The sequence below is a fragment of the Cebus imitator genome, unplaced genomic scaffold (genome assembly GCF_001604975.1).
Source record: "Cebus imitator isolate Cc_AM_T3 unplaced genomic scaffold, Cebus_imitator-1.0 Scaffold281, whole genome shotgun sequence".
In the NCBI taxonomy this organism is placed as follows: Eukaryota; Metazoa; Chordata; class Mammalia; order Primates; family Cebidae; genus Cebus; species Cebus imitator.
The window spans coordinates 4,140,862-4,159,903 of record NW_016107596.1 but is presented as its reverse complement, the minus strand read 5'-3'; the positions used below and the strand labels follow the sequence as shown (position 1 = coordinate 4,159,903).

General features: G+C 49.4%; 1 protein-coding gene across 2 annotated transcripts in view; it reads right to left on the bottom strand.

The window, feature by feature from the left end:
* Nucleotides 1-13,032: 13,032 nt before the first annotated feature.
* Nucleotides 13,033-19,042, bottom strand: part of SSUH2 (ssu-2 homolog) — a 32,304-nt gene continuing 26,294 nt past the window's right edge. The window contains exons 11-12 of one of the 2 annotated variants that reach the window (XM_017501603.2): nt 17,397-17,504; nt 13,033-13,644 (exon numbers count right to left, since the gene is read on the bottom strand). In XM_017501603.2, coding sequence (XP_017357092.1) covers nt 13,498-13,644; nt 17,397-17,504 — 255 coding nt within the window. In that variant the 3' untranslated portion in view covers nt 13,033-13,497. The remainder of the gene's footprint in view (nt 13,645-17,396; nt 17,505-19,042) is intronic. The other variant, XM_037728891.1, reaches the window with a different exon arrangement.

Sequence of the window (19,042 nt, the reverse complement as noted above, 5' to 3'; positions counted from 1 at the left end):
GCTCCATCACGGCTGAGGTCTTCTGTCGAGAGACCCAACCAGCCCAAGGCAATGCAGCAGTTGGGGGGTAGGGGAATCAGTATCCCCAGCCTCACTCTTCTCCCTCCCAGGCTTCAGTGAAAGCTCCTTGTTGGCCAAAGCCAAGTAAAGCCCTTATCTTTGGTAGCTCGGGCTGCTACAGAATAATACCATAGACTAGGTGGCTTATAAAAAACAGAAATTTGTTTCTCCCAGTCTGGAAGCTGGAAGTCCACGACCAACGTGCTGGCACACCCGGTGTCTAGCAAGGGCCTGCTTCCTGGTTTGCAGACAGCCGTCTTCTTGTTGTATCCCCATGTGGTGGAGAGCAGTGAGCAAGTACAACCCCTTGTGTCTCTTCTTGTAAGGGCGCTAATCCCCTTTATGAAGGATCCACCCTCATGACCTGATTACTTCCCAAAGCGCCTTCATATTAAGGGCTAGGATTTCAACCTATGAATTCTGGGGGGACACATTCAGTGCATTGCACTCCCCATTGGCCAAACCCTCACAAAAGGCAGAGGGCAAGGAGGTCCACGCAGGACAGCCTCCTCGGGCCCAGTCTAGAGTGGAGAAGGGTCCAGAGAGGATCCAGAGAAACAGGAGAGATTCATCCACCAAGAATCTGAGGATTTCTTAACAGCTTCCCCTGACAATGCCATGGGTCACACTGCACCCGAGGGTCCATGTCCCCCTGCACCCAAGATCTCCCTTGCAAGTTCTTCACCCTGCACATGAGTATTCCCAGGTCTTTCTCTGCAGTGCTGGTTTTCTCCCTCTCTCCTGCCACTCCTCCACACAGCGGTCAGTTTGCCCAATCCAATCACTCCCTCCCCAATGTCAAATTTATCTGTCCTTAATTATACAGAGTAATTTAGAGAGCATCCTGCCCTCTGCTCCAGAGGATCACCACGATGCCTCTTCCCAGCCACATAGTGCTCTCCTGAGAAGCAATCTACCAAACAGCTTTCTCATCTCATCTCACATTTTCCGCATTCACATTGCACAACTCAAACTCATTATTAGCTGCAAAACCTTGTGAGGAGTGTTGCAAAAAATAATTTTCCCTAATTGATCTGGATAAACAAGTGTCTGTCAATATAAATCCCATCTCTTCCCGGACGGTTCACTGCGTCTGCAGCTATCTGCTTCAGGGCAAAACTAAGGAGGATTTTCTGCAGCTCTAAGGGGCGGCCACTGAGCAGATCGTTCTTTGAGAAAACTTTATCTGAGCCAAGCTGGAGAAATGAGAAGAATAACCAGATGCTTCAAGCCAGGATCATGTTCATGTTTATATAATCAGATGGAATCTGTTCCCCTGCAAGAATTTGGACTCCCTGTGTCCACCAATGACCACAGAGCCAAAGCCACCTGCCCACTGCTGCCCAAAGGCAGACCACACTGGCTTCTGCAGCCCAGCCTCTCCTCATCCACTCTCTCTTTCTCAGGGGAGAGTCTGCATTCTGTACCACCTAGAGAGACCAAGTCCCTTAGAAATGATAGGCATCTTGTCACCCTCAACAGCCTCCCCGACCGCAAGGCAGGGCAATCATCAGTGGCTAGTGGGGGCACAGGGAAGGAAGGAAAGTTGAGAGCTTGATTGTCCTGCCCAGCTTCAGAAAGAACTCAGGCCAGTGTAGACAGAGAATCTCCATCTGACCCCTTGCATCCTCAGAGGAAATCCTCCACCCTGGTTTCTTATCAAGTTCACGTGTGATATTGAACATGTCCATGCTTGCAGTCTTATGAGGAAAGCAGTTGGCTGGGGACACCCAGTGTCCAGTGTCTGCATAAACACTGCCCTGGGTGTCGGTTGTTTTGCTGCCAGGATTCCCCTCCGCTTCTGGAAATGGCACCTGAATTTTCCTGCGGGAAGTGGGGTTTGCCCTCTCCTCATCCAGGATGTTTTAATGGGGCAGGTCCCATCCCCTGGATCCAGGCCCAGATAATCAGCTTTTCTCAGCACAGGGCAACAGAGAGTGGTTTTAAGCTGGCTCAAGCCAGGGTGTTTTGCCCAAGGAGTCTCGGTCCTGGGACCTTTTCTAGAGCAACCAGGAAAGTCATGAGCTCTTGGCTGCAGGAACGCTGAGAGAGTCACAGTCAGCCTGGAACTAAGGGTATACCTCTTGTCTTTAGTAAAAGATAGGGAACCCTACGTGAGAGGTAGAGAGAAACATGTTCAACAGCATGGTCTGAACCTCTGGGAATACCCCAGCCCAGAGCCACAAATACACCAGACTTCTCATTCTGTATGCTAGTAAACTGCTTCGCCCAGGGTGGGTTGGGTTTTTGTTACTTGCAACCAAGTGTCCTAATGCCCATGTGTACATCTATGTTTCCTTTCTGCTGTTTCACTATTTGTTGGTGGGGTCAGAGACATCTGTCCTCTGCAACCCTGCATACCTCCCTCTGTCTGCCTCTGAATGTCTGCCAGTCTTGAGCCAGCTCGGTGTGGGGAGGTGAGAGCTCAGACTCAACCACACCATGGACAGGTGACTGCCTGCTGACAGGTCTGAGATGAAAGTGTGGGACTCAGAGACTGCAGGGTCCAGTCCTGGGAGGTGCACTCAGGTCTGCATCAGGTCTGTGCAGTGAAAGGGAGGCAGCACTGGGTTCTAAGTCATGGCAAGTTCACCAGGATGCACCGATTTACAAGAGGGAGTGGAGGCCACCGTGAGAGGCTAGCCCTCATGCACAGTTGGGGCTGCCAGGGTGGCTGGGGAGGTGAGGACGGAGAAGGAAGAAGCCTGCTCTTTGGAGGCACTGGGTGCTTCTTGGCACACACCTCTGGCTTTAAAAGGACTCATTCTTTAATTTCATACTGGTGGCACATACCTGTAGTCCCAGCTACTCAGGAGGCTGAGGCAGGAGGATTGCTTGAGCCCAGGAGTTTGAGGCTGCAGTGAGCCCTGATTGTGCCATTGCACTTCAGCCTAGATAAGAGTGAAACTCTATCTAAAGGAAAAAAAAAGAATAATATTAATAATTCCTGAGTATTTAGTATGTAATATGGTTTGGCTGTGTCCCCAACCAAATCTCACCTTGAACAGTAATAATCCCTACATGTCAAGGGCGGGGTCAGATGGGAGATAATTGATCATGGGGGCAGTTTCCCCACACTCTTCTCGTGGCAGTGAATAAGTCTCACAATATCTGTTGGTTTTATAAATGGGAGTTCCCCCAACACACCCCCTATTGCCTGCCACCATGGAAGACATGTCTTGCTTCCCCTTTGCCTTCTGCCATGATTATGAGGCCTCCCCAGCCATGTGGAACTGTGAGTCAATTAAACCTCTTTCCTTTATAAATTACCCAGTCTCAGTAATGACTTTATTAGCACTATGAGAACAGACTAATACAGCATGTGCTGGGCGGTGTTCTAAGGGCCTTCCATTAATTCCATATCACTAGTCCTCACAACAGGTCTGGGAGGAGTAGGTTCTCTTAATGCCATCATTTTGCAGGTTGAGCAGACTAAGTTCACAGAGACGGATGAGATGGTGTTGGGACTAGGATGGGACTTAGCTCGGATTTCTTCAAAAGCAAAATTGTTTTACAATTGACGATATACATGTCGTGTGTGTGTACTACATATATCACATCTTGCATAATAGCATTATATGTAATTCTAGTCCCACAGTGACTGGCAGCGGGGAGGCTCACCCAGGGCTCTGCTGGTCACCTTGCCCTGGGCAGTGATCACATACAGGAAGCCATGGATAGGACCCTTGCTCGCCTTCCAAAATGAAGACATTTCTACTCTCAGGTGTGGCTAAAGAGGTTACCTGGGCCCAGTATGAGGAAATGGCCCCCATGATTCAATTATCTCCACCTGGTCCCACCCTTGACACGTGGAGATTATTACTATTCAAGGTGAGATTTGGGTGAGGACACAGCCAAACCATATCATATACGAAGTACTTAATCATTATTATTACTATTAATCTTTTTATTTTCTTTTTTTTGAGATAGGGTTTCACTCTGTTGTCCAGGCTGAAGTGCAATGGCACAATTACCAATTACCTGCAAAGAGGCCAAGCTGGCCTTGGCAGCAAAGCAACCTGGGGCCAAAACTCCTGCTGAAGAAGAACAACCCACTTCCACCCAGCAGCTGCAGGGCCCGGGCCTCCCAACTGCAGCCCCAGGTGGCGAAGCTGCTCTCCGTACCTAGCCTCCTCTGACAGTTGCTGGTGGAGAAGAGGGGAGCCTGCTGTCACTGTCAGCTGGTCTGCACATTTGTCCCCTGGGCGCCACTGAGGATAACACACACGCAAGCACACCATCTAGACTGGCACATTGCATTTCCACCCAGAATTTAAAACCAGGCAGTGGCCTAGCTCTTCACTTCCCGGCTCTGTGACTTTGGGCAAGTGATTGAAACTCTGGGCTTCTGTCTCTTCACCTGTAAAACAGAAATTAAAAACAGTCCCTCCTTTGTGAGATTGTTGTGAAGACTTAGGGTCTGACACTTGAAAAATGGTTAGAATAGTGCCTGGCACTTGGGAAAAGCTTAACAAATATTTGCCATTATTAGTAGCTGAAGGGATCCCTTTAAAAAGCAAGGAATTGGGAGGGGGTCATGGCATCCCCTAAAGGTAGGTGAGAGGAGTCACACAGGGCTTTGCAGTATGACAAGGGAAGGGAAGAGACAAGGGTTCTGTCAGTAGAACAAGGTCTAAATGTACTGGGGTGTCCTGGAGGGGGTCAGGGAGGGCTGTTTGAACCCTTAAAGCAGCTTTGGTTTCTTTTGGGTGTCTGGGGGCATCTGAAAGAAACGAGGAAGAAATGCAGCATCTTCTCTAAGAGCCCAGGATGCCATCAGGACCAACAAGGATCAGAGAAGGATGCCCAATCCCTGGAGTGAGAGGCAGGGCAGAAGATAAGCAGGCAGCAGCTGGGCCACCTTCATGAGCAAGGCAGAGAACTGGGCCACCGCAGAGAGCAGGACCAAGGATGTCACCCAGCTCCCAGAGAGCCCAGCAGCCAAGCACGCCCGCTGTCAAAGCCTGTCACATTCGAGACTCAAAGTGTCACCCTCCCCATTTCACAGATGTGGAAACTGAGGCCCTGGGAGATAACGTGTGGCTTCAGATGGCTCCAGAAAAGTCAAGCAGAAGCAACTGGTTGTTTGCTATATCTGATCAGTATGTAGGAAGAAAATGCTTTGAGATGAAAGAGCAGGGTACAGAAGGCACTGGGATTCCAGGGGCTGGCTCATGGCTTTCTGAGACCTCAGACAGGCACATAAGTTTGAAAGGTGAGGAAGACATCAGGAGGGAGAGGGCCCTTTAACAAAGAGTTAAGAGGGGTGATCTGGATCCAAACATCATCTCTTCTGAGAAGCCTTTACTACCCCCTACATGGGCAAAGTAATGCCCATCAAACCTTCACAACCTCTGATTCCATTCATCCCTGGCATGTTCTGGGCTGGACTGACAGTTGTGACTACAACTCAACCCTTTGTTCCTTAAAGGATACAAATCCTGGGAGGTACAATGACCTTAGGCAGGGCTATGTCCCAGAACAGAGCCTGAGCCAAGGCTTTCAGTGGGGGTGGTTTATTTGGACGGAGATCCCACAGACACTGATGGGACAGCACGGTTACTGCTGAGGGCACCTGGAGCTCAGTCCCTCTGGGGAACGCTAGGAGGCACTCTAGAGCAGCCCTCCCTGACTGCTCCACTTGGAGTGAATCAACCTCCCACTCTCTGGTCCTTGGCTAAGGGCTGCTACTAGGGGCACCTCCTCCAGCACTTCCCACTGCCAGGCACAGTTGGCAAGAGGATGCCTTCAGATGGGGCTCAGAGTCTGGCAGCACAGCCCCATCAGAGCACTCCCAGGAATGAGCAGCAAAGACACAGCGCTGTGTGGCTCTCACCCCTGAGTCGGTCTCATATCTGCTTCCCCCATCAACCAGGGAGCTCAAAGGCTCTGCAGCCCAGCTACCCATGTCCAAAGCCCTGTTTCTCCCCTAGACCTGATACTTTGACTTAATCTGTCTGGGCCTCGGTTTCCCCTCTGTCAAATGGAGGGAATAATAATACCTCATTCACAGGACTCACATCTTGACACCTGTAAAGAGCTGAGAACAGCACCTGACACGTGGGTGGTATTCTAGAAACATCTGCCACTCCCTTAAAGACCAAGAATTCTCAAGGCAAGATCAGTGCAGGATTCAACTTCATCTCCCCCATGCCTGGCCTAGTTAGTGCCCGGCAGAGAAGAGGCTCAGTTCAAGTCTGATGAATGAGTGAATGAACGAATGAATGAACGAACAAATGAATGAATTGGATTCAGGAGCTAACCTGTTAACCTAGACCATGAACTTCCAGTGCCTGGCTTTCTCAAAGTCACTGTACTTTTCTGTGGCATCCTTCCTTAGAGAAGATAAAACACTTTAACTGCAGCCTACAAATAATAGAAGATATACTAAATTCGTTTCTGTAGAAACTTCCTGAAGCCACCTCGAGTTACCTGAGGGTCTGGTCCTGTAAGGGGACTCCATGGCCCAGGGGCTGCTGAGCGGAAATTGGATGCCGGTGTTACAGTCCTTGGAACTCGCTCCTGCGGGAGAAATGGCTCCAGCTCCGAGGTTTCATGTGCGAGTGCCTGCCGCCCCCTTGTGGACAGAGTGAAAAGCGGCGGGAAGCCTTGGAAACCATCAAGGTTGTCTTTTCCACTCATAATAAGAAAAAATACTGAGGCAGTGCTTCCGATTGCAAAGTGCTTCACATTCAGTGGCTTGTTTCAGTCTTAAAACAACCCTGCAAGGTAGCTAAAGATTATCTCCATCTCACACATTTAAAAAAAAGAGGCTTTTAGTGCGCTAAAAAAATGACACAAGGCTGAGAGTTCTCATCCTAAAGCTCAACTGTTTGGACTCTAAATGCCAATTCCCTCTTCTGATCATGCATAAGAATCCTCCGAGGACACTGGGTAAAAGTACAGAATCTCAGGCACCATTACCCCAAATACCTAAGCGCGACTGAGAATCTGCATTCTGATGAGCTTTCTAGGTGAGGTCAGTGCAGTCAGGTCCCAATACATGAACTGGTATTTGGAAAGCACCACCTTCATCACATGGCCTCAGAGTCTGTGTGCAGACCCCTGTCCCTCCAGCCCCGTGCCTGAAGGTTTGACCTCTCCCTGCCAGCAGGTGCCTCTCTCTCCCTGTGTCCCCTCACATAACACCTAACATGGCTTCAGAATGTGCATGCTATGCATACTGTGCGCACGATTGCACTGAGTCTTCACTGCAAACCCATCATCAATCCCAGGCAAGCAGAGGTGCCTGAGAGTCCACTGAGTGACACGCAGTGGAGCCAAGACGTGAACCCCAGGCTGTGACCATGGAAGCCACACTGGGTTACTTGATGTCCCACTGTGCAGTCTCCCCTAAAAAATGTTCCCATCCTGTGTCCCAGCCCCCTGAAAGTCCTACCTACACAGAAACTATCACTGAAATGACCCTAACTAACTTGACCTAAAACATTCATGCCCCCGGAACCCCCATTCCCAACATTCCACATCTTTCTTTTAGCTGGAAGTTTCAATTCCATCAGGTGATGAGAAAAAAGCAAAGAAATGCCCCAGGTTCAAAGATGCAAAAATAAGGAGCAACATGTTTCTGCAGCTTGGCGATCAGGATAGAGGGAGCGGCCTCTGAATCTGGATGCCCCAGGGACCATCTGCTCTAGATAAAGAAGGGAAAAACTGTTCGCTGCCCAGAGTACCCCTCAACGGGGCTTTACAAGGCTTTTCTCCTCATTACATTTGTCATTCTGAGGAATAAGCAGAAAATTAGGTTCTGCCAACTTTTAATTCTTTTTTAAAAAACAAAGAAAATAAAACTTTTGGGAGTGTTCTGTGATCTATTAGAGATGCAGCTTATCCCCCAGACACACAGATGTGGTGGCAGGGTGGTTCTGAGTGGCTCTGCTCTGGCCATGTTCGGCTGGGTTCACCACAAGGTGAGCAGGGCCCAGGTGCTCAGGCAGGGAAGTGTTCTGGGTCCCCACCCACACCCACAGCAGTCCCACTTGATTCTTTTGATATATCAGTGAGAAGTAAACAGTGCCATAGGAAAGGAAAGGAAATAAAAGATCTAACCCCATTCTTCACAGTGCAAGAAAGAGACCTAAAGGTGAAAGGACTTGCTCAGGATTGCACAGCTGGTGGAGGCCAGGCTGGAATTAAAATCCATTGTATTAAATCAACATCCTGCACTTTTATTCGGGCATTCAGTCATGCTTGCTGGTGTTTATTGACAGGCACCAGTGGAAGAGGCAGATACTTAGTCATATCTGCAACAAATACAAAAATGCATGTGCAATATGGCAAACACAGGTACAGTTGCTGCTAAGATGGCAAGCCCTGAAGGAAGGCCTCAGGATCTCACCTGAATAAAGGGCAAGGGAAGCCTCCCCTGGTAAAGGATCTGAGAGCTGAGAGGAGCTGAGGGATGAAAAGAGGGGCACCGGCAGGGAAGCCACATCTCTCCTATAAGCAGCCACTACGGTGCAGGAGGCCCAGCTCACCAGCCCCCAGGAGAGGCCTGGGACCAGCAGCCAAGTGCTGACCCACCAAGGGGCTCAATTCAGGGAGAACAGGACCCTTCCAAGTGCTCAGCACCTCCTCATGCTGAGTACTGCATGCCTGATCTCTGTTCATCTCTTCAACCCACCCTGCAAAGCAAATGCTATCATCCCCATCTCATAGATGAGGAAACTGAGGGTTAACCAGTTGACACGAATTGCTCATCTCAGAACTGAAAATGATCAGGACCAGAATTTGAACCTGAGTGTGTCTGATTCCCAAACCCATACTCTTTCCACTAAGCTAGACCTTTCAATGCAAACAAAAAGCAGAGAAAGTGGAAATATGAATGGAAACCGACAGAATCCAAGCTGCTATATCTAACAGGTGCCCTCCTGATGAGAAACATAACCCCACTTGGGCTGTTCGCCCTGACTGAAAAAACAGTTCTTTCATCATTTCCCATTTACAGGTCTGCCTGTGAACTAGAAATTGAAGTCCACCATGTTACAACAAGGTGATCACATGCTGAGGACCAGGGTATTGGGAACCACTAGAGTGACAGGGGCCTGGAAGGAAAGGGAGGAAACCCAGATGGGGGAGAGAAGTTCTTCCTGCTTTCAAAGCAGTGACTCTCCCAGCTGGAAAACACACACACACACACCACACAAACTCACACACTTACACCCACACATACACCACCATACACACATTCCAGGACCACATGCTTCCCCTAAGCCCTGCAGGAAGGAAGCCCAAGGTCAGTCCAAATTTGTATTTGTAATAGCCAGAGCACAGAAGCATAGCAGCCCTGAAACCCCAACACCTACAGGGAAGGGAGATGCAGGGCTCAGCAGGGAAAGGACCCAGCCCCAATCACTCCTCTTTGGTATAAGATGTCATTTGGGAAAAAGCACACAGAAAACTCCAGAACGCTGTCCTGAATGAACCCGGCCTTTTTGTCTGCCCCTCCAGTGGAAAGGTGATGTTTCTGCCTGCAGAGCTTCCAGTCCTCTTTCAGATTTGGTCCGGGTTGACTGATCTTAGCTTGGGGGAGGGTGTGGTCATGTGACCTGGGTTGGCCAATGCAATCACTGCATTCGCTGGCCAGTGATTGGCTCAAGGTTGGGCATGTGACCCAGACCAAGCCACATGTGACCCCCAGAGCCTTCCCTGGGACTTTTTATGGAAGTCAATTAGCAAACAAGCTCGTAGCATTCTTTTTCCTGGGTTCACTGAGTTCATAGGATGAAATTCTAGAGCTGCTAGTAGCTGTGTCCCTACCAAGACAGGGAAAGCCTGCCTGAGAACAAAAGCAAAGGAGAGAAATGCTTAGAGGACAGGAGAAGACAGGAGGGCAGGGAAGATCCTGTTGGAATAAAGTTATTCAAATCCCTGGGTCCAGCTATACCTGAAGCTGGTAAACTTGATTAGGGTGAAAGAGCTCATCAATGACCTTTTTCCTGTTTAAGTCCATCTGAGTTTCTGTCATTTGTAACCACCACAGTCTTAGGCCTTTTCATCCAGTACAGCTACCTGCCTCTTATATGGAGTCTTTTATTTTCTTCTGTTTACATATATTACCTCCTATTATCCTGTAGACTTAGAAGAGAGACCTCAGATCTTTACGAAACCCTCCTTAAGGCCAGGGCTCTGGCCACCTAGCAGAGACCCTGTGACTGTTGCTAACTGGTGAAGATTAGAGCTCACATTCCCCTTTGACAGAGCAATAAAGAAAAGGTCAACCACGTGGGTCTAAAGTTATTCTAAAACAAAACTGAATCAGGCTCAGAGCCACAGTCTATAGTGGCTAGTTTTAGGACTAGAGGTATCCTTATGTTATATTCTCTATGCCCAATGACTTCAACTGAATCTAGGGCTATACGCTAACAGCCAAATCAGCCCTAGGATAGCAAAGAGAGGCAGAAATAGCAAATTAAGTCACATCCTGGCTGCACTGAATGTCATAAAAACCGATGACACTGCAAGGGAAAACATGCAACAGTCGTCAAAAGGCCAGCAGACCCACTCTCCCTCACTACTAAGGAGGCCAGGGCTTGTGGCTCACTGCTGCTTTCTTTCACTTGCTGTATAACAGGAACAGTAGTCCTTTGGGTCCATGTTATTGCAGTTAGGATTTTCTTTTTGCATTCACAAGTCAGCAGTGCCTCTGGGCTATTGAGCCTCATCCCTAATATAGACAATACTTCCTTTTTATCCTAAAATAAAATTCATAGGCTGGGCATGTGGCTCACACCTGTAATCCTAGAACTTTGGGAGGCTGAATCAGGAGGACTGCTTGTGCCCAGGGGTTCATGATCAGCTAGGCAACATGGTGAAACACCATCTCTGCCAAAAAAAAAAAAAAAGTACAAAAATTAGCCAGGCATGGTGGCATGTGCCTACAGTCCCATCTACTTGGGAGGCTGAAGTAGGAGGACCACTTGAGCCCAAGAGGTGGAGGCTGCAGTGAGCTGTGATGGAGCCACTGCACTCCAGCCTGGACAACAGAGGCAGACCCTGTCTCAAGAAAAAAAAAAATTATATATAGCCCACTTACATAACAGGGTTTTTTTTTAAGTGATTTAATGCCCAAACTATAAATATATATAGGAGCAGTAAAATATAGAGGAGCAATTATAAGAAGGTAATTTTTACATACATGTGTTTCAATTTGTAAATGCTCAGGCACAACCATGTGGGGACCACAATGCAGTCATCAATTACACCCACTTAGAACACACATTTGGACTAAGAAAAGTAAGATGATCCAAAGTCATTTCAAACGAGACATATAGGAAAAAACAAAACACAGGTGAGCACTAAATAAAAATAAGCATTACATTAAGTACTAGCTGATAGGACTTTTGTTCATAACTGACATTCTGCATGAAGGTCAGTGGGATGTGTGCAAGTCATGTGAGATGCAGAACAGCATTGCTGGATGCCTGTCCTTCCTAGACTCTGTCCACTTAGTGCCAATCGTGTCACTTCCAATAATTGCAACAACCAAAAGCTGTCCCTGCCGTTCATATCATGCACCTGACAGGCAGAAGCCTCCCCTTTGAGGACCACACAGGTAGGCCATGGGGGTGGGAGGGGATGGCCTCCCTTGCTAAACCAGAGCAGGGGCCTCCCAGACTTGAGTGCGATGGAGGAAGATGAAGTGGGATGTTCCTTAGGCAATGCTCCCTCTTACCCCTGCCACCACCAGGTTCTGTTCCTGGGACCAGCTGCTACCCATGCCCCATTGTACCCTGACCCAAGGGGACACCTTGTCCTGCCCTTGGCCTCCTTGACATAATGAGCTATGGGGTGAGCAGGAGCTGAAAGCTGAGCCTGGAAGCTTTGCTGGGCCCAGGCTTCTCCACGCCTCTAGGTTCATTTCCCTTTACTTCTCTGTCCAGTGTCCCCTGGGCTTCTGTGTGGTCCTAAGGGAGCTATAACCCCCCCAACCCTACTGTTCCTATGGTGAGGCCAGTCACCATGCCATTAGCCAGGACCCGCCAGTGTGTGGTTCATGTGGTTCAGGCAAACTCAGGAAGCAGCTGCAACAGGATGTGGGAAAATTTGGGGTTCAGCAGGTGAGGATGAGAGTGCTCATTTGCACATCATTCATCAGTGATGCCCTGGGGGATGGCCTCTCTCTCCCCAGCCTCCCCCAACTAGGCCTGTTAAGTCCACATCCTGGTGAGGGGATTTGGGGATCAAGAGAGGGCACCAACTGGCCCTCTGAGGGGCTGCCTCCTGATGCAGGCCACTCCCTGCTGTAGCAATCCCCTTCTGGGTATGGAGCAGGCATGATGAGATGATGGAGGGTCTCTGGTTACCAACAACCAGATGCACAGCGACCTGCATAGCCCAGCACCACCTCTCCAAAGCTGATTCAGCATTAGGTCTGTAGGGCATCCCCTCTGCCACCACCTCCCCACCCAGCCTTACACCACCAATTAGGAACTCCTGCCTGTGATGGGTGCACAGAGCATCAAGTTCACATCTTACTCAGTGGGCAGGTTCTAAGGTTAGCCTGTGATGTAAAAAGCTGTATCTATTCGAAAAAACTTTCTAAGTTTCTTACATAGACACCACGCTAGAGATTGGCATGCAGACTCTCAGTCCATCCAACACAGCTGATTTGTTCTCCAGCTGTGAAACAGATCTATATTTCTTCAATTGGGATGTGCAGGAGGGGTACGCACTCATAGAGCTGCCATCTTGTGAGGAAGCCCTTGCTGCATGGAGAGGCCACGTATATGTGCTCCACCTGACAGCCTCCCTATCTGGGTCCCAAACACCAGCCACAATCAACCACCAAATATCTGAGTGAACCAGCTTTCAGATGATTTCAGGCCCCACTTTCAAGCAGCCCCAGGCATCAAATCTTCCAGGGGAAGCCCCAGACATGAGGGAGCAGAATAAATCATCCTCACTGTGGCTGTGTGTGAATTCCTGACCCACAAAATGGGCAGTAACATATTGCACTTTATGCCTAAGTGTACTATTTATTGTGCATTAGGGTCAGATAATTTGTGTGTATCCTTAAACATTTTAGTAACACTCAGATCGTCAAGAGGCTCCCATTAGAAGAAGCACACCAGAATCGAGACTGACAAAGGGAAAAGCAAAATCAAATCACACGCTTCATCGGGACATTAACTTAGACACCAGAGGCAAAGCCCCTGCCATTTCAATTATTTCTCTCATTTGTTCTGCAGGAATATGTGTGGCTGAATTCTTGTGGGTTAAACATGTGAGTGACAGATTCCACCAGAGGGGCTGCATAAGGAAGTGGAGCTTGATAAACGATAAACTGGTTTTTCTGGAAGGACATACCAAGGTTTGTATATGATTGTCCAATGCAGCCAGCAGTGAGCACACTAGGAGAGCATTGGTTGTCCTCCTTGGCAAACATGAATGGCAGGCTCTGGGGACAGCTCTGCTATGTCACACAATGGTACAGCCACAGCAATACCGCTCAGGATAGTTCACCGCATACACCTGGTGGTCGGTGCCATAGATGTAGTAGACGTAATTCTTTCCTCGGTACCAGTAGTGAACTTCTGTGAGGGGGATCAGCTCGATGGTCTGGCGCTAAGGAAATAAATAGCCAAGGAAAATTTCAGCATTCTGTTCAAGTCATTCACCTGCTCAAGAACTTTCAGTAGCTCCCTACCATCTATGGTATGAAAGTCCTGCTCTGGATTTGGCATTTGATATGGTTTGGCTCAATGTCCCCAACCAAATCTCACCTTGAATGATAATAATCCCCATGTGTCATGGGAAGGAACCAGTGGGAGGGAATTGAATCATGGGGGTGGGTTTTCCCTATACCATCCTCATGATAGTGAACAAATCTCATGAGATCTGATGGTTTTATAAAGGGCAGTTCACCTGCACGTGCTCTCTTGCCTGCTGCCATGTAAGATGTGCCTTTGCCCTTCTTCTGCCTTCCGCTATGGTTGTGAGGCTTCCCCAGCCATGTGGAACTGTGAGTCCACTAACCTCATTGCTGTATCAATTACCCAGTCTCAGGTATGTCTTTGAGACAGACTAATACAGCATTCTAAACCCTGCTACAATCTGGCTTCAATCTGCCTTTCTAGATGTATATCCTACTGTGCTCCTTCATGTGCCCTAAGCTCTGACCAAAACTGATTTCTCATCTTTAGCTACTATTTGATTCTAGGTTTTATCAAGTGGGCACAGGCAACCCCATGGGAGTTCCAAGGTGTATGGAAAGTCACCAGCCAAGTAGGACAACTTCCAGAAGCATTAATTTTTAGATGGAGTGCTGGGGGACCGTGAAGGATAAAGTCAGTTTAAACATTTGTATATTAAAACAACCGTAGAGATATCAGGGAGTGGTTTATATATTTGAATCAAATTTTAAGATAAAACATTGACCCTGGAGACATTTGAAAGTTTGGTGGGCTGTGCCAGGCTCTTTTCAGGATGGGGACCTCATCCCCTCCCACAGCCCCCTTCTCTAATCAGTTACTCAATAACTTTCTGCAATGATGAGGCCCTGACGGAAAACAGCAGCCCCATCTTGGGAGCAAAGATTAGGCTCCTGTCTCCATTGACTTTTGGTGCTGTTTTGTTTTTGGCAACTATGCTACATAGCTGATGTAGGAATGTTACTCCTAATCATTTAAGCCAAGCTTTCTCATGGACTTACTGTGGGCCAGGCTCTGTGCAAAAAAACCTAAGTTCTGCACAAGCTGCTCCCCTGTCCCAGACTCAGATTTGGGGACCCAAACCCAGGGAGAGGTGGCATGAATGGCCCAGGGTCAGGCCCTCTTTACTTGCAGGAAATTCATCCTGTTGGGAAAAGAACCCCAAGTCCTCTTGCTGTAGTTGATGGCTTGAAGACCCGAGGGAAGAGGTAAACCAGGCCGGGTGGGGAGCTCAGGCTGAAGCCATCTGGCTGCTTTGACTTATCTCTCCATTGCTGAAAAACTGCCCTGACTATCCCTGGAGATTTGGGCGGTGGGAGGGATTTTGAGAGGCAGGACCCTGTTCTGTCAGAGGAGAGGCCAGGGGGCAGCAAGACATTGCAGAGGGAGGAGGGGAATCAGAGTCAGGGCATGAAATTTCCACATAGCTTTCTGTGTGAGCTTGTACTCCATTTCTCCAGGCCTCAGTTTCCTCATCTGTGAGATGGGAATAAAAACTCTTATTTCACAGAGTTGTTGAGACAACCAAATAAGAACAGGCAACTGAGTTTTCTTCATATGCCAGAAACTGGAATTCAAATGACAGTTATGGACAGGAAAGGTGGAAGATGCCTCTTGAAATTTCAGTGCAAAGGACCTTGAATAGGGACTAACGGGCACAGGGAGATGCGAGTCCACGTGAATGCTCAGAAGGCCTGGATGCTGAAGTCAGGATGGGGATCCAGGGAGAGCATGGCAGCACCACTGCCCCCACTCCACCTGCTTCCATCTGCTTCCAGCTCAAAAAGTCTCCAAGTCTGAGGCCACAAATTGCCCAAGACATCAATTGTCATCAAGTGGTCATGATGTAATTGGCTGTTTATCTGTCTATGCAGCTCAGCCCCTGCAATAAGCAGATTCCAGGTCTCAGAGTCACGGCCATGTCCAGGAGAGGTAATTTAGCCAGCTATGTCCTCATGGTTGGATTCCAGGCTCTAACTTCTCCATCCTGAGTAAAATATTGGCATGAATCTTTGTCTATAGCTCCAGGACCAAAGGCAAAATTAGGGGGTAAAAAAAGATTCAAAGAAGTCACCTCCAATCCCATTATATTCCTTTTTAAAGAAAAATGTCTATTTGCCTCCTGGTTTACCCTTCCTGGCTCCAGGATTTGTTTAGGAATGGCTTGTACTGCCAGAGACAGGGCCTCAGGAGACCTGAGTTGTAGTCCTGGAACGGCCACCAACATACCGTGTGACTTCCCCTCCTTGGTAACTTCCCCTCCTTGGGCCTCAGTTTCCCCGGCTGCCAAATTATTGAAAAACTAGAAGGTTTCATCTAAAAATCTGGACTTCAGACAGTCTGGAAATGCTGGGCCTTGTGCCTACAGAAAGTTGAGTGGTGACCGGTCCCTTTGAATGAAAGGCTCTGCCACCCTTCTTACTGCCTGGCCCTGGTAGGCATGTAGGTTTGCAGTGTCTGAACTGTGTGATTTCTAAGTCCCTTCCAGCTCCAAGATGGTCCGTATTCACTTAGATAAAATGCACAAATCAGGGAGCTGGGCAGAAAGAGAAAGAAGAGGAAATGCTCATTGCAAAGGATAGAAAGGGACATTTTGAGCACCAGGTGCCACACATTAAGCAAGAGGGCTTTGCTGCAAAACCCTGGGAGGTGCTTTAGTGGCTCTTTTTGCACAGGTGAGAGACTGGCTTTGAAGAAGGGGAGAAGTTGTTGGCCGAGGATCATGTTGGGATGCAGGAAACGCAGGATCTCAGCCCAGTCTGCAAGGCTCCTTTCTTGGCTGCTGAGTCCCACTTCATGCGGCTCCAGCAAAACACATTATCAAGCTAAACTCCCACCTTAGGGCCCCCTGGCCGGCTGCGCAGCAGAAGGAGCCACTCGGGGCTGCTCTGGGGATGTAGCAGCCACCACCGCCACCTTGTGGCCATCAGGATACAGCAGCCAAAACCCAGAGGCTGGGAGAAGACAGGGCTGGGGTTTGCGAAGTGCCAGGGCCTCAGGGGCAGGATGCTGGGCTCCAGCCAGGCCTGTGACCTTGAATCTCAAGCTTTTTCTTCCCTTATCTAAACACCAGGGAGTCAGAATCAAAATCACATGACATCATATTTGTGCCTGAAACCCTGCAATTTCTTCTGGGAATAAAAATGCAAACTTAGCCGGGCACGGTGGCTCACACCTGTAATCCCAGCACTTTGGGAGGCCCAGGTGGGCGGATCACACAGTTAAGAGATCGAGACCACCCTGACCAACAAGGTGAAACCCCATCTTTACTAAAAATACAAAAATTAGCTAGGTGTGGTGGCATACGCCTGTAATCCCAGCTACTCAGGAGACTGAGGCAGGAGAATCGCTTGAACCAGGGAGGCAGAGGTTGCAGTGAGCTGAGATGGTACCACCACACTCCAGCCTGGGTGACAGAGTGAGACTGTGTCTCAAAAAAGAAATGTAAACTTCTCCTGTGGCACATGGTCCTTCCTCTGCATCTCACATGCCCTGCTCTATGCCCTGGAGCTTTAGGTCCGGCCCTAGCTCTTCCCACGCTCCTCCCCTTGGGACCTCCCTTACACCTCCACATCCTCATCCTTCTGCTCTGACCTTCTCAGGAAAGAGGGCTCAGCAACCCAGGAAGAGATGTCAGAGCCAGATGGACCCTTAGCCCTGGCTCACCTGCTGCAGGACGCGGGCTCGGGAGGCCAAGGCGGCACTGTGTTCTGTAATGCCCCTCTGGGAGGCCAGAGAGATGTCCCGCAGGGGGAAGTCCACAATGGGGTACACCTGGGGGAGAGAGAGACACAGACCATCTAGCTGCCCCACCTGGAGCCTCAGGAGTCACTGGGGCTGACTAGAGCCGGAGCCAGACCCAGAGAAGTGGCCTGAGAGAAGGATCCACACTGAGGACTCAAGAATTTCAAACACAGGAAAACAGGGGGCCTGCAGTCAGCAAGAGAGCCCTATCACCTGCAGCCCACTTGCTCCCTCAGCTGCGTGCCTCCTGTGTGTCAGGCATCGTGCTGGGTGCAGGACAAGGCAGTGACCACGCCATGTGTGGTCCCCATCTGTGGACTTGTGGGGTCTGTACATGTGTAGCAGAAAAGGAACTCAGATTCATTTCTCATTTCTCATTTCCCACTAAGGGTCAGGCACTGTGTGTGAGCTGTGGATACAAAATGAACCACAAATACAGCCAGGTGCTTGCACTCAGCCTAAAGGAAGTCCAGCACAGGGGTATCTACTAGGTCCCCAGAGCCCCCAGATCCCCTTCTGCCAGGCTTGAAAGTCTTCCACATATTAGGGGCAAGCATGGCCCTCCCCTGAGGCTCCCTGTTCTGCCCCTCATTGTGGAACTGTGGCCCCCTCACTCCGCCCTCCTCCTAAGTGTCTCCTGGGCCCAGTGCTGCTATGGACACTGAGGGTGGGACAGCGGTCAGAGCTCAGCACCCAGCAGGGTCAGCTCACAGAACCGCTGCAGCCAGTGACGCCTAGAGATGGGGCCCAGGCTGAGCTGAGCACAGCGGGAAGCCCTAATTCAGATGGAAGAGTGGGGTACAGGGCTTCTGGTGGGGAGGCCTTTAAAAAGCCAAATTACTGGAGCAAAGAAAGGTCCCCTCGCTGTAGTCTGAGGACCCCATGCAGAAGTACCCTTGAAGTCTATCTCTCTGCCAAGGCCAACGGTGAGAATGAGAAAAGCTTTTCTGCTAAAAACCAAATAGTAAATATTTCAGACTTTGCAGGCCATGTAGTCTGTCATCCAACTCTGCCCCAGCATCAGGAAAGCAGCCATAGGCAACCTGTCAACAAATGGGTGGGGCTGTATTCCAATAAAGCTTTATTGACAAAAGAAGGCAGTGGGTCGGGTGTGCCAACCCCTGGCCCACAGGATCCTCTCCTCTGGCTGAAGGCACCTCTTATGCCTGAGCTCCTAGCTCTGCCCTGCTAGCTGCCCTCTGCCAGGCCTCAATGCCTCTGCCCCACTGTCCCCTCACTCCCATGCCACAGGGTCCACTCCCCAACTGCCTTGCATCCAGGCCTGTGCCCAAGATCACTTCCACAGAGAGGCAGGAAGGACCACCCCTCTCTGCCCCTTACCCTGCTTGAGTGTTTCTCAGTGCCCCTTCACCATCTGACATTGCTGTAAAAGTGTCTGTCGTGGTCCCTTCACCAGACTGTAAGCTCTGTGAGGGCAGGGGCTTTATTTTATTTGCCATGATCTCCCCATGGCCTAGAATAGTGCCTGATATAGGAGGAGGGTCTCACAGTTTGTGGAAGGAAGGAGGGGATGAGAGGAAGGAAAAGAGAGGGGAGAAAGGGAGGGA